The 18,948-nt window shown below is 45.7% G+C and overlaps 1 protein-coding gene across 1 annotated transcript in view; it reads left to right on the forward strand.

Annotated features, from left to right (window-relative positions):
- The window catches only part of Kcnq1 (potassium voltage-gated channel subfamily Q member 1), a 320,601-nt gene that overhangs the window by 155,679 nt on the left and 145,974 nt on the right, over positions 1 to 18,948 (forward strand). The window contains exon 11 of the mRNA XM_075972864.1: positions 194 to 314. Coding sequence (XP_075828979.1) covers positions 194 to 314 — 121 coding nt within the window. The remainder of the gene's footprint in view (positions 1 to 193; positions 315 to 18,948) is intronic.

Raw genomic sequence — 18,948 nt, forward strand, 5'->3', positions numbered from 1 at the left:
CACTCAGTGTAAACCTGATGGGTGAGACTGAAACGTCTAAGCTTTGTCTCCATTCTTCACTTGACATTAGGAGTGCACAGGTTTATCCCACAGCAATAATAGGTTGAGTTGGGCATTTCTGTCCAGCTCTGGTGCCCCTTCATGATCAAGTTTCTACTGAAGCCTAACGAGCTGTCCCATACCTTCTCCACAGTAAGGAAGAGCCCTACACTGCTGGAAGTAAGCACACCCCACTTCTTGAGAACAAACAGCTTTGCTGAAGACCTGGACCTGGAAGGAGAGACACTGCTGACCCCCATCACCCACGTGTCACAGTGAGTGTCCATTTCTGCGCACAGAGGCTGAGGCTAATGGGAACTGCCTGGCATAGGGTAAAGCTTATCCACTTGCTACAACACAGTCTGTTCACCTAGTACCCAGAACTACTGCCTATCCTTAAGAATAGGCCACTAGCTGCTGGGTTTGGCCTCAGGGCTTGGGCAGGAGAGGAGAGCAGGGGCTTTCCCACCAAATCTAGAAATGTGATCCTCTTGTTTTGACTTATGGAAAACCAGACTGATCATTTTCCACTTGTTTTCATGCTTTTGAGCATCTGAGAAAATAGTTTTTCTCTCCCCTGTCCCCCCTCCACCGCTCCTTCAAAAGAGTCAACTTTGTTTTTTAGCATTTCCCCATGGAACTTTGGCCAGAGTCATGGGGCAGATGCCGGGTGATGTCTGCCAGTTGCTGCTACTGTCCTTAGGGGCTCCTTCAGGTGAAGGAAATGGCTGATTTTCCACGCCTTCCAGTTGGCCTTCCCCTGAGGCACAGCTGGCCTGGGACACATGCCCATCCTCTCCCCTGTTGGGGCCCCCAACACGGCATCACCAGGCCAATCCCCAGAATCCAGCCATGGTCTGATTTCTTCGCAACATGTGATTCAAATGTCCCCACCAAGCCCAGTCGAGCCAGCCATGTGGTGGAGGCAGGTCACTTGGACCCCTTCTGGCCACTGCACCACTGGATACTCCCCTGGAAAAGTGTCCTTATGTCAAGGTGTTAGTGCCATACTTGTAGCCCTGCTGGGATTTACATACTGGGACTCTTTCATTCTGAAATTCTGAAATTCATGTCCTTAGCCTTGTGTGCTTTGTCATAATGCTTCTAGCCTATGTCTAGATTGCTTGCCTTTGCTATCTTCCTGGTACAGGCTTGGGTTTGCAGTGACTGAAGAAATTGGTGATGAGGGTTTCTTAAGTAACCAGATAGTCAAGCTGAGGCCATCCTTGGGGGAAGGCAGCCTTGTCAAATGGGATGATTATGATCAAACAAGCCATGGCCCCTATCTTCCCAGGCTACCCAAACTCAAAGAGAGGTTACCGATGTCTCGTAGTTTTTAAGATGTAGAGAGTGTTTATGGGCTCAGAAAGAGATAGTAAGTTATTGAGAAGCAGGAGTCATTCTCCTTCCTAAAATAGCCTTACTGGCTGGCTGTATTAACAGGGAGGAACAAAGGTGTGAGCTGGTGTCTATGGGTAGAGCAATAGCATACAACGTGGTTAAGGCTCTCAATAAATTAAGTTCAGGGTCTAGAGAACTCAAAGTGTAAACACTGGTGTCTTGTGGTTGGTGTTATATGCCATATGACAGTGCCTGCTTTGGAGTAGGGACAGTAAATAGCACCATGGCAACCATAATAGGCCCCAGAGAATTGTCCAAGCCTGGAGAGGCCACTCAGCCTTCTTGGGCTCCTGATCACTCAGCTCTTGCTGGTGCCCATTTCATTTTATTCTCAAGGCCATGGAGTAGCCTCCAGACACAAAAGCAGTTGCACCAAGAGAGTACAGGGCTCTTGACAAACTCTCCATCCAGATGGACAAACATGCCTCACAGTTCCTGGCCACTGTGAAGCCCCTAAAGGAAAACACCAGTGGGGTCTCACAGGAAGGTGGAAAACTGGAGATACATACCCATAGTTCAACCTATAGCTGCCCTACAATCACCCCTTTGTGGACAAAAGGTCACCTGTGCTGGTATTAGTACACTCAAAGCTCCTGGAGCCAGACATTGCCCATCTGCTCCAGACACAGCCCTAAGCCAGTAAGACAACATTGCTCAGAGTACTAGTCCATTTCCTATCTCTCCTCTGAGGTAACAGAGCCTGATATGTGAATGACTCTTTCCTGGCTACTGTGTCACCATCTATCCAGGTACCACAGCTCTTCTCAGGTCAGCACTCCCGGAGTCTCTCTGAGTAGGAGATGGATAGTCTTTACCCAGCCAAGTCCCCACCCAGGAACACACCAAATACAACAGCTGGAAGTAAGGCAATCTGAGAAGGTGAGAAGGTATGAAAGGAGCCCATGGTGGTACTAAGTTAAAAGACCTAAGGCAGGGGCTTCTCCAAAGAGATACAATCTGATCAAAGCAGAGTTGAGGGTCAGGGATGAGGTTATGGACACCCACATACTCAGAAGTCAAGTGCCATTCTTGCTGGAAGTTCTAGCAAAGATGATCCTCATAGGCATGACTGTCTGGGTCCTAGAACCCTATGTGCTTTCAGGACGACTGGCTTTTCCGAGACCCCTCCCCGTCCTGGGGGAATACAGGCAATCGTGGGTATTGTATATGGGGTCCACGTGCCCACACCAGGACTGCATTCCTTTGCTTCTTGCACAGTCAGCTTGTTGATTGATGTCTGTAATTAAGCTAGGCTCCAGCAGCTCCGTGATGCAGCATGGCTCCTGTGGGCAACTGGCCCTATGAACCTACACTGAAAAAAGAGGCACGCACCCTGGTACGTGTCTACCAGGGACAGAGATGTGTACTAGGGTCTTGCAGGGGGCAGAGTGGGTGGGAGGCAGTTGCAGAAAAAAAACAGATCCATTTTTCTTCAGCATTTTACTGATGTTAAATGTATTACCATGCTGGGCCAGTTCCAGAATTCAAATTAAAAGCATAAATAAAGACACATTTTGTTTCCATCTCAAGCTCTCCCCACCCAGGGGCCCCAGGGAGGTGAGGTCACTGTAGCCTTGATTATGGGAAGGTCCCTGGGGCTGGGTGAAGCTCCTCTTTTCCAGAGCCTGTTGGCCACTGATAGTTTGGGGACCGAGAGGCCAAGATGCTGGCCTATTGAAAAACTAGAGAACTGCTGGTAAACAGGGAAGGGTGCTGAGAAGACAAGGCAGCTTCTCTGACCCCAGCAGCTCCCGAGCACTTCCCAGGCCTTATTCAGCTCTGGGCAGCTGGACCTCAGCCTTGCATACATATTTCAGTCAGATGCTGTCTTCCTGATTCTAACATCATTGGAAGGGAGCCCTGGACTCTTCAAGCTCCCTCAACAGGAATCCTCTACCCAAAGCCCTGCTCCAGGTTTTTGAAGGCCAACTATGAAACAGAGAATAGAGACCTTTGTCAACAACACGTGAAGGAACTACAACAAGAGATAGGGGTAGCCTTATACCTTTAAGTCCCCAGGACGCTGCTTACTCTGGGAAACTGGCAAGGGCTTGTATGCATCCATTGCCTTGTGTGGTATCCCACCAGCTGGAAAACCCTCATCACTCCTGCAGCCATTGGAGACACATGCATCGTCCAGTGTCTACTCGGCCTTCCTTTTCCTGGGGACACCTCTCACATCATATTTAGGCAATCATAAAACCCCCAAGTAACAGCTCCCTGACTCTTAGCCTGGTAGGGAGCAGAGTGTCCACAGCTCCTCTTGGTCACTCCTTTTCCAGCGCTCCTCAAATTCCAGGATGAAGGACCCTAAGACTACCACTTCTGACACAGAAAATATATCTTAGCCTTGCCTGAGATAAAATAAAGTCTTCATGTAGCACCTATAAATAAAAGCTAAAGGACAGTGGGTGTGGCCTCAGTGAGTTTTTCCTATAGCCACTTCACCCCCACCCTTCAGTTGATGTACCAATCAAAACTTGTCTGGAACCTACACCCTTTGACCTATCAGTTATACAAGGGATACGCAAGATGAACATCCCCAAAGGCCAAGCCTACCATAAGTACAGCAGACTATAGCTTAGCCTGGCTCTCTTATATAGTTTCCCTGAAGATTTCTTCCAAGAAGTTGGTTCCTGACCCCTCTGACTTTTCTGTTGTGACATTTCCAACTGGCAGCCTCAACTTTTATTTACTAACCAGCCTGTCATCCTGCTCTGAAGGCGCACGGGGGGGGGGGGGGGGGAGCATTCAGGGGCCACCTAGTTCACCAAGGTGGGTGGAGCAAAGTCTAGAGGGCAGAGGGAAAGTAAGAACGCAGGCTAGGGCATTGCAAGAATCCCACCAGGTGCCCATAAGCACCTCCCGGGCGAGCATGTGCTTGCCGGGCCTCCTGTGACATGACAGCTTCAAAAATCCTTGAGCAAAACCAGCCCCACGTGCGTTAATTAGAATTTCCATGTCTTCAACTTTCTCCTGGACCCTGCAGAATCTCACGCCAAGACGTTTGAGTTTCTCTTTTCCAGGGAGGCCCGCTGTGGCCTGGCTTTCATCCACATCACTACTAATGTCTCCTGAATTCTGCATTTGTCAGCGAGGCTGGGGCCAGCCTATGCCTTCTGGAAAGGGGGGCATTAGTAGATCAGGAGGCTAGCTCTTCTGATGGAACAGTTTTGCCTGGGATGTTCAGGGCCTAGAGACAACGAGGGCCTGCTGTGGCACCTCAGTGAGCACCCATTTCTCTTACTTGGCTTCTCAGCCTGCAAATGTTGATGGGAGAAGACTGAAAGGCCATGTTGGGGGCAGTGTCCAGGAGGACAGGGAAGAGGCTTGTCAAGAACAGATGAGACCAGTTTGTCTTTCCAGACTAGTGTCCTGTCTTCTGTGAATCTCCAGACCACCTCTGTCTGCACAAGGTGCCAAAGAAGCCTCATGGGAGCCCTCCCGGGAGGGCTGTGCAAGGCTGTATGAGTCACAGGATCCCTGTCAGAGCCCCACACGGCCCGGCCAGGCTCAAACCCGTCTCTGAAATGCACGGGGGATTAAATGTTCTCCTAATTAAATTAAAAGCGAGGCGGAGTGGCTCAGTGGGAAAGAGACGGGACTGGGAATTGAATGCCCTCAATCTGGCTCCCAGCCTGCACTGGCCCAGCTGCAGGCAGCCCCCAGTGCCCCCTAGTTTCACTTCCTCCATCCAAGCACGGGGAAGGGATGCAGAAACCTCTCAGAACTGTTCTGAGGACCTCACTGGCTAAATGGATACCAGTGGAGAGTAGCAGTATATACAGTCAGAGAGAAAACGGGAGAGACCCAAACAGATCTCCTGAGAGCTGCAAGTGGAAACTCAACTATACAGGGCCTGCTAAGGACAGATCCAAGGCAGTTTGTCAGAGTACTGAAGTAATATATCCTTTTAAGCAAGGTGGTAGCCAGAAAGCAAACCCAGTCCCTCTGTGTACCTAAGCTGTGTCTCCAGCAAAGCTCAGAATACAGTCTTCTACAGGGCATCATGCTATAAACCTAGAAAGGGAATACACCAAAAGAGTAAAGTACACAGATCTCAAGTGCAAATGACACATTTTCCCTACTTGAGACCGAAGCATCCAGAGGAAGACCTCTAGATCTCACTTCCTATCATAGACATGCCACAAGCAATTATAAGCTCACCTTCCAGCAACAACAGCCAGCTTTGCCTGTGTTTGAAATCTACGTAGATGGATCACACAGTACATACACCCTTGTATCTGGCACTTTCACTCACTGTGATGTCTAAGAACCCCCTTGTAGGGCTGAAGAAAACAGTGGTCCCAAGAGCCTGCTGCTGTCTGGCACTCCACTCTGTGTGGCCTGTGCTTTGCTTATTCATTTTACTACCCATAGCCACTGGGCAGGTTTTGGTAGTGAATTACTAGGAATATTCAGTGCATGTGTCTGGTGAAAGTTATGGTGGTCTCTGCTAATTGTATGCCTAGGGTAGCAGTGCTGGGTCACCAAGTGACTGGATGTTTCCCATAGCAATCACCCCAATTTTTACTCCTGCTGGGAAGCGTGTGAATATTCTAGTTTCTCTACATCTGCACAAATAAAACACACACACACACACACGAATATTCACTGTTGCCCTTTTAGCCAGATGGCATCAACTGGTAATTGTAATTTGCAGTAAGCTGAGTCCCATTCTACATTCTTGCTTGGTCACATCTATCATTCTCTATCAGTATAAGACTGAGAGCTGTTCTTCAGTTGCAGTTTTGTCTATGTTCTGGGTGTTCTGAGTATGAGTCATTTGTCAGATACACACATGCATTCTAAACACTGCCCCCCTTGCAGGCTGCCTTGCCTCCTCTCTTGGTGTCTTTTGATGAACAGAAGGTCTTAATTTTAATGTGGTCCAGTTAATCAAACATTTCCTCTCTGGATAGTATTGTTTATGTCCTACTTAAGAAACTTTGACTACTCCAAGGTCATAAAGATATTCTGGTTTGTTCTAAAGCTTTAAAAGCTCACCTTTCACATGTAGATCTGCAGCCCATCTGGAATCAATTTTTTTTTTTTTGTCCTATGTGAAGTCAAGGTCAAGATAAGCTTTTTCCTCCACTTGGACATCCAGTCTGATACAGCACCATCCTTTTCCCACCGTCCTGCCATATCAACATCACTACAAATCAGCTCACTGATGGCATATAGTTCTATTTCTGGACTCTCCTCAGTTCGCTTGTCAGGTTCAGGTTGTTCTCTTTGACCAGTGCTACCCTTTCATTACCACTGCAGTTTACCAATTAAGACTTGAGGGCTACAGTATGCAGGGGCCCCACAGTTGTTCTTCATGACTAGTTCTGCTGTCTCTAAAAGGCCTTTGCTTCAACATACACATCAGTGTCTATGAAAAAAATGTCCTCTATTTGGGCATGAGAAAAGGAGTATCTACACTACGGTCCTCTAGATGGGCATGAGAAAAGGAGTATCTACACTATGGTCCTCTAGATGGGCAAGAGAAAAGGGGTATCTACCCTATGGCCTTCTAGATGGGCAAGAGAAAAGGAGTATCTACCCTGTGGCCCTCTAGATGGGCAAGAGAAAAGGGGTATCTACCCTGTGGCCCTCTAGATGGGCAAGAGAAAAGGGGTATCTACCCTGTGGCCCTCTAGATGGGCAAGAGAAAAGGGGTATCTACCCTATGGCCCTCTAGATGGGCGCGAGAAAGTATCTATCCTATGCCCCTCTAGATGGGCATGAGAAAGGGGGTATCCACCATATCAGGGCTCTGGGAATCATGGCCTGATTCTTTAGTTAGGGCATCTTCCTTTTCTTCCTGTGTCCTGTAGTTTTGTGCATGTCACAGCTTTTCAAACTTCTCAGCTAATGGTTGGGTTTGGTGTAGGCTCACAATGGCTAAGGACAGTATCTTCCAGGAAACCCTGGGAAGCTTGGATTTGATCATAATGGTTAATCAGTATCTCCCAGGAAACCCTAGCAAGCTTGGGTCATTCAATCCTGCTCACAGAACCCTAGACCAGTTTTCTTAACTTCTATAAGCTACAGTTCCCTTGTGTATTAATATATTGGGAATATATCTTCCTGTGTTGGCATATATATTTCAGCAAATACGGTCAGGTATTTAGCCATATACCTGATCAGGGATAAGTGTTAGACAATATAAAGTGTCCCTTTGTGACAAGAGACCCCATGATGTTATTGCTTGTTTGACCCAAAAGCTTTAAAAACGGCCAGGTAATGATTTTCTAAAGGATACAAATAGGTCAGGCTGTATCCCAAGTGCTGTCCTAAACAAGATGAACTTGAAGACATAAGAGTACTGGCCTCGCGGATGATCTGGAGGAATGTGGCAGCAGAGGAAGTCTACAGATTCTGACTAAAGCCTTAAGGAGCTAGGAAAGGGGCTGGTGGGCTGTTCTGACTCCTATTAAAAGACATACATGCACAGTCCTAGTACCCATAACTCTGCTCCGAGGAAGTTGGAGATGGGATCAGAGGACTGTGCCTATGGCAATTATAGATGCCCCGTGTGCTTCTGTCATTTAATTCCATCACTGTGCTGACTTAACAACTTGACACCTACTTTCAGACAGACTAAGAGAAGGATAAGCTGTATATCCTGCCTCCCATTGGCCCTGTAATTGATAGGGAAACTATGGCAACATCTCTGTTGAAAAGATAAACCCAATGAGACCACAGTGTTCACAAACTGTGGGTTTCATTGCTAAGAATGAGCTAGCCTATGCTGAACTTCTGGTGCTAGGTTTTAGTGGTAAATGCCACAGTTGGCTGAAATACTTAACTTACATCCTGGTAGATTGAAGAACACTTAGTGAGTCAGTCCTCAGCTTCACAGATGGGGAAGTTAAAGATTCATGAAGGACAAAAACTTGCTACTATCACACAAGAAATATTGGTAGAACCAGGCTCATTCTGAGAGACGCTGCCTAGATCTCCTTTGGTAAAAATCAGGTTGAAGACCTGAGAGTTAGTGAGCTGGCACTGGAACAGTAGTAAGTGAGATTCTATGACCCACTACGTAGATTTGAGCAGTCCATGGTGGGTTTGGGTGCTGGTCGTCTGATCACCTTCTGTCATGAGTATTCTGTGAATTCAGTCAGTCTCTTAAGTATATCAAGACCTGGCACTACCACATAAGGAAGCCAGGAGCCTTCACTTGCCTACAGGCCATTCTGAGCATCTCTAGATCTCATAGACTAGGCTGACTTTCCTCTCTGGCTCCTAATGGTGTCCCAAATCCGCCCACTCAATATTTGTGCCTATTAGGATAGTTCAGATGTTTCTGAGCAGAAACCGTACCTGAGATACATATCCTTGGCAATGACTGGCTAACAGAAGACTCACTATTAAGTCTTTCAGGTCTAGTTAGCTCCATGGGAGACCTGGGTGACATCTTGGAAAGATGGAGGCGGAAGAGAAATAAAAGATGGAGAAAGGTAGATAGGAGCCCATGTCCACTCCAAGTCTAGCATCTCTACCTCCATAACCCTGACTTCAGCATCTACATATTCTACCGAAGTTAACAATCCACACATGCGGCTACAGCCCCAGAAGTTCAGAGACACTTGGCAGGCCCTCTCAGAGGGTCTTCTACTTCATTGGGCATGAGAGCAATTTAGAAAGGAGTAATACAAAGGGCTCTGAGAGGGATTACTGGGGAGGGGTGCAAATCAAGATGCTTTAAGAGATAATTTTTACTCTACTTGGTTTTTCTTTGAGGACTCTGGCTCCAAGTCCTTATATAAGACCAGACTGCGTTATACTCAAAGTATAACTCTGCCCTCACAATGGCTTGTGGTAGCCCATTGGAGAACTGAGGCAGAAATAAGGCTGAATCTACAGGGTAATGGATTCTGAGAAGTAAGGGGGTAGGCAAGTGAGGAAGTTAAAAGGTGAGGCACAGACAGCACAGAGCTCTATGCACATACATATTTACTCTCAGGCAGGGCTCTTACCGAAATGAGTCCACATTCTCTGCATTGGGACCTAAACTGGCTGTCCCAAGAGAACCAGGTCCGCTGAGGTGGGTAGCACTAGACAGTCAACCTCTGGGCCCCACTATTATTCCTTAGCAGCTGGCCTCTGTTCCTGAGGTGGAAATGGTAGGGTAAGGGTCTGATCTCGACTTAAAAGTGCTTATGTGATGTGGGCCTGTCCCCTTACCCTGGGCTTGTTTACACTTAGCTGTTCTCTGTTCCAAGGAGATCTTTCTTTTGTCTAATTCTCCCTCTTGCACCTTTTAGAGATCGGTTTTTGTTTTCCTCTGGTTTGTATATGAATTCTATTATTATTATTATTATTATTATTATTATTATTATTATTATTATTTCTTTGAAACAGGATTTCTCTGTATAGCCTTGGCTGTCTCAAAACTCGCTCTGTAGACCAGGTTGGCTTCGGAGATCCACCTGCCTTTGCCTCCTACATAATGGAATTAAAGGTGTGTATCACCACTGCTCAGCTTGGATTTGTTAAATTCAAACTCTGCTAGTTTGAAACACTAAAATACTCTTTTTTTTCAGCAAACCAAAACCTGCCTTATAAACTCTACCAGCTGGATGTGTGAGCTCCAGGTATAGGCTCAAGGACATGGCACAATAAGTCAGGCTTCAAATGAAGCCAGAAGTAGGATCCTAAGGGAGGGCATGGGCATGGGTGACCTTCAGACGAGTGATGCTTAGCAAAAGGCTCCAGGCTTGATTGACCCAGCATGCAGTGTACAGAGGGCTACCGATAGAGCTGTCCACCCAGAGCTCAGGGCTTCACTAAGGTATTTTTCCCTTAGGTCCCCCATCCTCCACGCTACCAGGCTGTCTCATCAGTGTACAATAGGCCTATCACAGAACCTCAGTAGACCATGTAGCCTGGGTATCATGCTCTGGAACAACAGGAGAATGGGAAAGATGAGCATATAAGGCCACCTACTGTCAGGATCAGAGCCAGAAGGCATGCCCATTTTCTACTATGTTCTTTTGTTGTTCTGGTGGGACCTATCTCCTCTCCGTATCAGGCTCTGTCAATCACCTTGATGAAATGACATTACTGCAAGCTGTCTAGGGCACTTCCTTACGTAGCACATCCCTGAACAGACACAGCAAACTGAATAGACACTCAAAGTCAAGGACTAGGACATGAAAATCCTTCCAAGGTAATGAGAACAAGTTCACCGCAGGCTCTGCCTCGAAGGAGAAACTGGTGAAGTGGAGGTATGATGTAGATACTTAAAGATGAGTTCTGGGACACATCTGGTCAGGACTGGTCAGGAAGGCCATAATTAACACTTCACAAAACAGCCAGAAGACCCTAGTGGATAACACTATTGTTGACCAAGCAAGAGAATCAGACTGAGTCTTAGAGACAGAAGAGACAACTAATTGTGACAAGGCATGCTGAGCACCATGGCCATCTGGAAACAGGTGAGATGGCCAGGCCCAGACTGCAAAGCCTCAGTCTTCTCCAGAATTAATATCAGGAGAAATAATCCTGCCTAACAGGAAGGATGCTATGGCATTGAAAACCGTCTCAACAACAAAGGTGCCAACTGGACTGGAGTTCAGCACTGCCTTTGAGTTGAGCATAAAACCAAAATGTCTATCATAGTCACTCATTCATTCTGATGGCTACAGAAGGGTCTCTCCACCTGTACAATCCCTGCCTAAACAAGTACAGAGCTCAATAACTTAGGCTAAGGAGAAACTTAGCATGACCAGCCAGTCCATCTTGCCACTGCTGATCCACTACTGTGACTCAAATAACCATGTCAACATTTATAAATCCTCCTGGGGGGATAAAGATCCCTACTATGTAGGAAAGTTCTAGTGGCGAAGGGCTACAACTCAAAGAGCAGCTTCTTCATTTCCAGGCCCAAAAATGTTTCAGGAGGAAGTAGGTTAGAAGGATTTCCTGGAAGCATTCACAGGAAGGTGGGAAAGCTTAGTCCTTTGGGCTGCTAGACAGAGAAAAAAAGAGTCTATTCTCCTACTGGGGTGAGAATAGGCAGAGAAGGAGCGGGGTGCTTTTCAGCTGTTTGGGCTTGTAGTGTGACCTTCATTTTCACTGTTGGCTGTTCAATGAGGACATGGGTTAGATCTCCCCACTGGTGGGAAGGGAGGAGTGGAAGCTGGTTTGCTGGGGCCACCCAGGGTGGGCTCAGGAAGGGAAGGAATGTGATTGAGGTTGGGTGGGACTAGGGAGAGCACAGCCAGTTGTGGGTTTTTCTTGGGGCCCAGAAACATGTGAATGGATATGGAAGCCCCTCTCTCCCAGCGCCAGCATACACACACTAGGATCTTTCTTTGTCAGATAGCTATTGAAGCTGGAGACCAAGGATACCCTCTGGAAATCTGAATTCCTTTCGCTTTTGGCAAAGAGCAGCTTCCTGCTTAGGGAAGGTGTGCACATTTGTGTACTCACAACCACAGAAACTGGTAGAGGGGAAAGACACATGGGCGGATGGTTGTTTGAAGAGATAGTAAGATGGCTCCAGTGTCTCCAGGTACTGGATGGCACTTCCAAAGCCTGTCTCTAGGATTAGGCAAGTATCTCCAGGGAATGATTCAGAAACATGCAGTCTGTGTTGCCTCTGAAATAAGCTCTGGCTTAAACCCATCACAGGGAAACATGCCTTTGAATTGGAAAGCCAGAACTTTTTGCAAAATAATTCAAAAAGTTTGTTGAACCTTAAACCTTTCCTGATGACTTCTTCCTTCTGAACTTCACTCGTTAAAAGTTGCTATGATCCCAGCCCCATGCCAGACCAGCTTCCTGGAAACTCTCGCCAACTGCTGGCCTTTGGAAAGGCTTGTCACCCTAATAGCTGTATTAAAAAAAAAAAAAAAAAAGCACTGGGCACCTTGGCTTCAGGATCTGAAAAGTCCTTTGTGTTAGCTCCAGCTGCAGAGTTTTTCCAGGCCTCCCTTCTGGGGCTGACTGGAGCTGTTTCTCTCCGTTTCCTCTTATACTGGCGGGTATTCGGTTGGCCTCTTCCCGCCTAACTTCTCTGCCAGAGCCCAGGTGGGCAACAGGGATGCCAAGGGCAGAGTCCATAGACAAGCATAGCATGAGTATTTCCTGAGTGGGCATGGGCAGGTCTGGGAGTGGGCTCACAGTTTCTCCTTCCCCAACCCCTGGGATTCAGTAGTGAGAGGTGAGGGCCCCTCGTAGGTCAACATTGTGTCATTTCCCACAGAACAGACAAAGCCAAACCAGCTCTGGAGCAGAACAAGATAACTCAGCCTTCCCCCAAGGCAGAGTTTTGGCAACATGAAATGTGATCGCAGAATGGGATCTAAGTTTGATTTAAAAATAAATTAGTTTAAAAGGTAGATATGCATTAGAAAACATTTAGATCAATAGAGACACAAGCGAACTGAAAGATGAACTGCTGTCATTCTTCATTCATCAAACCAAAATTAACTGAAATGGAGGAAAGTTACAGAAAATCTCCAGTATTCAATGTGGCACAACCGGAGCACGCTGTTCTCATTCTTTTCTTTTAGAATCACTCCACTCAAAATCCTGTAATGACAAGACTCGTGTAGCAAGCTCACTTCACAGAAGGTACCCGCCTGTGCGATGGGGTGCAGGGCACCCTTCAGTAGAGGGTTGCTGGGCTCTCTGGGAGCCTGCCCAGAGCCTGCCCTGACTCTGGCTCTGCCTTTCGCTTTCAAAACCTTCTTTGTGCTAGAGTAGCCCCTGCTCCAGAGTGACATGAACCAGAGACTTCCAGCTCCATGCCTGGAGAGCGGCTGCTCACAGGCATGCTGTCCACACAGCATGCACACTGTGGTTGCCCACATCCACTCCCAATCTGGAATGACACCTGCCAAATTCAAAGCAAGACTTTTGTAAAGTACTAATGTTGTGCTTTTAAAATAAAAATCACAATAAAATACACTGCACATAAAAGCAAGCCTTTGCTAATATACTAGTATTATGGCTTTTTAAAATCACAATAAAATGCACCACACATACTTGCATGCACATACACAAATTGAACAGTGATAAATAAATCAGGGTACAGAATGGAATATGGTTAAAAACAAAAACAAAACAAAAAACAAAACCTAAGGCTCTCCTACCTAACCCTAATTCCCAAGTTTCCTTCCCTGAAGGAAGTTACTGATATCTTCAGCCCTGCTAGATCTTTCCAGAAACTTTATGTAAACAAAGATACCTGCCCTTCCTTTTGACACAGGTGGCACATATACCTGTGCACTTGTACATGTGCCTTGTGTACTGGCAGGTGCCACAGTCCTGCAGCGGCGTGCACAGAACTGGCTTATTATGCTGTGCTGCATCTGAGGGGCAGTTTCACTTGCAGATGCACCTTCAATTGAGTGGGTGACAGTGCTGCTTTCTCGTGGCTGGAATTCCAGTGTGTTGCAAGGGGATGTGGCCTTTGCTCTGGGCCAGCCTCTCCCAGACAGAACGTGCTCACTCTTCTGCTCAGGTTGTTAGCTGGTGTGTTCCTGGAATCAGCCCCATTTCTAGTCAACATGTAGACTCAACAGTGCCTGGCAAAGCCATGTAGATGGTGGTGCAGGATCAGGAATACCCACCAGGCATTAAAAAGCCACCTTCCCAAGGGTACCTTTAGAAAATGGGTGGAACTCAGACTCTCCTCCAAAGAGAAGTTCACAGAGAGTTTGAACATTCCCAAGGGTGCTGCTGAGACAATGCAGAGATCAGGAGGCCAACAGGACACAGTGGCCAGGAGTAGATGGTCTATCATGAAGCAATCTCAGAGTGCGTGAAGAGAACAGAGTGCCAGCCAGTATACTGGGCTGAGACCTGTGTCCCACAGGCCATGCCAAATAAAACCTTGCAGGTTTAGTATGGGTGCTCAGCACCAATGGACATGAATGAGAAGATAGAGCTCTACTCAGACAAGCAGCAAACATCCTTTCTACTAACAGCTGCAGGGCCTCTGATTGTGCCGTGATTTATGGAACAAGTCCCCTATTGATGAATGTATAGAGCAGCTAAAAATAGTGATTATCCATTCAAGTGTATTCACTTATGAACCGACCACTTATGAAATTAGTTCCCTCTGAAATTGCTCTCCCTATTGAACATAGCTGTTCCTCCCCACACATGTTATCCCTGCTGGCATCTCTGTTGACTGAGCTCCTTCTTGGCTGCTCTTGTCCACCAAATAATATTAAGCACACACAAAGCAAATCACTTATGAAGAGTAACTATAAATCTTACAGGAGAATTCATCAAGTTGGAAAGGGATTTTCTGATGAATTTCTCCCATGGAAATCAGACAGTTAGACCAGTTATCTCCTGAAAAGAAGACCCAGGCTGATTCTAGATAAGCATTTCAAGGGCGAGTCAATGAGATCATGGAAGATACAGGGCAGCCCCTCTGAAAATTTGCCAGGCTCTGCCATATTCTGCAAAAAAAAAAAAAATTCTCTGTCTGCAAGACGGTACGACATAATGCTTTACAAAATAAAACCATTTTCAATTTGTTATTTTTCTAAAATAAGTACATATCTGCAAACATTGCCATTATTACATATTATCTAAATGATCTAAATTAACCTTTTCACAACTTAACAATTCTTCAAGATAACCTTCCAATCATCTGCTTGTCACAATGTATTGGTCTTCATTTTTTAAATGAGTTCACCTTAGCATGTCTCTTCAGCCTACTTCAAATGGGATTAAATTTTTTCCTTACCTTTTGGTAGACAATGCCAAACAGACATTGTGCCCAGATCTCACCAACGAGAGTATATACTGCCCTATTAATCTGAAAGATATAAAACATATGCTACACTTTGGTTTCCTTTATTCGAGGGTTCAGTGTGTGTGTGTGTGTGTGTGGTGTGTGTGTGTGTGTGTGTGTGTGTGTGTGTGTGTGTGTGTGTGTGTGTGTGCGCGCGCGTACGCGCTGCATGTGCCTATGCAGCTATATGGAGGCCAGAGAGAACATCAAGCATCCTGCGCTATCACACTCTACCCAGGGTCTCTCATTGAACTGGACCTAGGCTGGCAGCAGCAAGACCTAGCAATCCTAGACCTCAGCAGATACTGAGGTTGCAGGCATGCATGCAGTCACACCCACCTCTTGACAGATGCTGAGATCCTAACTCAGGTCCTCATGCTTACATACCAAGCCCTCTTACCCACTGAGTCATTTCTTCCCCGGGAGAGTTTTACCTTTTGAAATATTTAAAATATTTGAAAGCCCCCCCTTTTTTGGAAGGCCATCTCTTCATAGCTTTTGGACTTATTTGATTATTTAATATAAAATGTCTATGGCACATACATTAAAAACACTTTCTCCCACTGTTTCTTGGGTATTTTAGTTTTTTTCAGTAACTGCTGAAGAATTGTTAAGATTTCTTACAGTCAGCACCTTCAGTCTTTAGTGATTTAGAGTTTTTGTATCAGACCTGGAAATAACTTCATTATGAGACTGTTACAGTTAGGTCTCTTATATTTTCTATCATCTTTTACTTCATGCTTTACATTTACATTAGATTTGTTTGTCTGAACTTGGAATAGTCAGTAAGTCCATTTATTTTCCACAGTTATGTGATTATTTCAACACTAAATTTACCATCTTTTTTCGTACTGATTTTCATTGCTATCTTGATTTTATTTCACAATCTTGTTTATGCCTGTTTCCAGGCTCTCCTTAGGACTGTACTGTGCCTGCTGATTTCATTATACAACTTTAAAATGTGTGTTTCGCTATAGCAGGGCTTCTTAGTATGTCATCTAAGACACAATGGCATGAAGTGTACATTCACAATGTGTCCCATATAGTAAGTGGCTCACAGACTAGTCTATTATGGAACCATGGCTATGTTTCTGTGGTCTCAAAGGCCCATACATCCAGTCACTTCATGGCACCCCATGTCCTCCAACCCAATTGTCCTAAGCCTGTCCTACTAACCTGTACCTCATTTACATATTTATATATTTGTTTTTTCTTTTTAGTCAGGGTCCCATTATATACCCTTAGCTAGACTGAAACTCAGAGTCACCTGTCTCTGACCCTTCAGAGATAAGATTAAAGGTACGTAGTACCACCACACATGGCATTATGGGAATGTTACATGAATTAAGCCAAACAGTATGCCATCTTTGAATGAAGTCCTTCCTCTACCCACCTCTGAAACTTACCCAGATTGTCTATGTCTTTGCATCTTGCTATGACCTTAATTCAGGTCTATATTTTTTTGAACTGCTGGACTTTCTTTGCTAAGATTTAGCAGTTTTACACTGGTCATCATAGGTTTGACAGGTACATGCTTTTTTATCATTTTAGCATTGTCATATTAGCATATCAGTGGAATTTTTACTCCAAAGAGATTTTAGAAGATGTCATTGAGGATATGATCATATTTTAACTGATCAAAAATAAAAGAAAAAAAGGTCTCAAGAGAAAATCCTTCTGCAATTCCATTTTCTCATGCTATGAGAACTCCAAGGAAAATGTTTTTATATTATATTATGGGAGTAGAGGGATTAGAAAGAGACCTGTTAGCTTTGATAGAAGATAGATGCAGACTACCACCCAGGAGGCAGAAACAGGAAGATCTCTTCTGAGAATTCTAGGCCAGCCACTCTACTCTGCTTTATCTATCTCTCCAACTCTGGGAACCTTAGTCACCATATAGCCCCATGTTTAGGTAGGCTCTCAGGGCTAGGATAATTGAAAAAGACTGGTGATCTGGGAATCACCAATGGAATGGAAACAGGTGACAATGTCCACGGACTCTCTGGCAGAATGTGAGGCTTTGGTTAAACCAAAAGTGGTCCCTACTAGGCCACTATGAAGCCTAGAAATAGTATGGTCTTCCCTAGGACATCATTCCTGGGGTTCTTTTTAGCTGTGCCCTACAAATAAATGTATGCACAAATGATGGGCACACACATACAGTGTACTCAGCTCAAAGGGGGTGGCTCTTAAAGCTGGCTCAAGGTTGAGCAACACTGAAGTGTGACAGATACAGGCTCTTGGAGCTAGAAGAAGCTAGAAAACTAAGTTCATGCACATGAGCAGAGGAAAACTTGCTCTTTTGAGTACTAGGCCTCCACCAGAGCCCACCACATTCATTTAAAAAGGGGCCTCATGGACAGGAAGAACAGGACAGCCCTGGTTTTACCATCAGCATCTGGGTATTCTAAAAGAACCGCCACTCTATTAAGGAGAAAACATGCCCGCTCTGAGCACACTGTCAGTCTAAAGAATAATCCTGAGCTAATACTACTTAGAGTTTTCAGGCATTATGCTGAGTGCTTTATCCACATCACTTCACTAATCCTCAAAGCAGTTTCTGACATATAAATACTATCTATCATTTCTGATTTAGAGATAATCAAACTGAAACTAGAGTGATCAAGTCTAGGGCCCAAGTCACAAAGCCAGGAAGCAGCTGATCTGCTCAAAGTGCCCCTAGCTCCCATAACATTCTCCTGGCATTATCTTTAAACATTCCAGGCTCTCTTCTGACCTTCTCTCACCTTCACAAGCCAGGGCTGACTGCTTAGGTTGAAATGTGTTTAAGCTAATTCTAAGCTTCAGACTGAGCCATGGAGAACTGCACCCCCCCCCATTCCTCATTTTTAATGTATAACTGCATGTTTGTGGTAAAGAGTTTACCAACTTTCTCTGTCGATACCATCCAAGGTCCATGAGGGCAGTGTTTTCCCTTCAGTGTTTAATCTACTTAGAGTCCATCGTGGACCTTCAGTGAATGTTTGATGAAGAAATAAATGAACATACAAATGACTGAGGTCTCACATCCAATCAGTCAGATTCTAAGACCCAGGCTGGGACTGGGAAGACTGCTTTAAGTCCTGGTAGTGCCAGAAACATCTTGAAGGGGCAGCACAGCTTCAAAGCTCGCCACCAGGGTTCTAGCCATGAGACCTGAGGTCCCAAAGTCTCCTAGAAGCTTTCTCATTGTAATTCTCTATCACTCGCAGTCTGCCCCTTCTGTCTGCCACTCCGGAAAAGTAGGCACTAGAAGTACAGGGATTTTTGGTGATCCTCGAACGATTTCACATGGAAGGAACCATCTTGGTTTTTATAGATCAAGGCTTGGGGGCAGCAGATGTTTCTAATAATATCAGCAACCCCTGGCATCTAGATACACACAGGAAACCCACTGTAGAGTTTAGGGAAAGAAAACACACTATTGCCTTAGCGATGGTAGATCTCCTGCCGCATGTTTGTGCGGTTATAGTCTCAGCACCGGGTAAAACTAGCTAGGCGGGCTCTCCAAAGGCAACAGGACTTCTTTTGCTGCTTAGCAATAAGACTGTCACCGGAAGCACAGCAACATGCCAGTCTGAGGAATGAACCAGCATCAGGACTAAAGGTTCCCACAAAGGGCTTCCATACAATAGGTAATGGGGCTGGAAGTGAAGAATGGAGCACAGGTCCCAACCCTCTAAAACTGTCAGCCTGAAGAACTGGCAAGACAAGGCCCATAGAGGCCAGATTCTCCCTTATAAACACAA

The sequence above is a fragment of the Microtus pennsylvanicus genome, chromosome 5 (assembly GCF_037038515.1).
Source record: "Microtus pennsylvanicus isolate mMicPen1 chromosome 5, mMicPen1.hap1, whole genome shotgun sequence".
In the NCBI taxonomy this organism is placed as follows: domain Eukaryota; kingdom Metazoa; phylum Chordata; class Mammalia; order Rodentia; family Cricetidae; genus Microtus; species Microtus pennsylvanicus.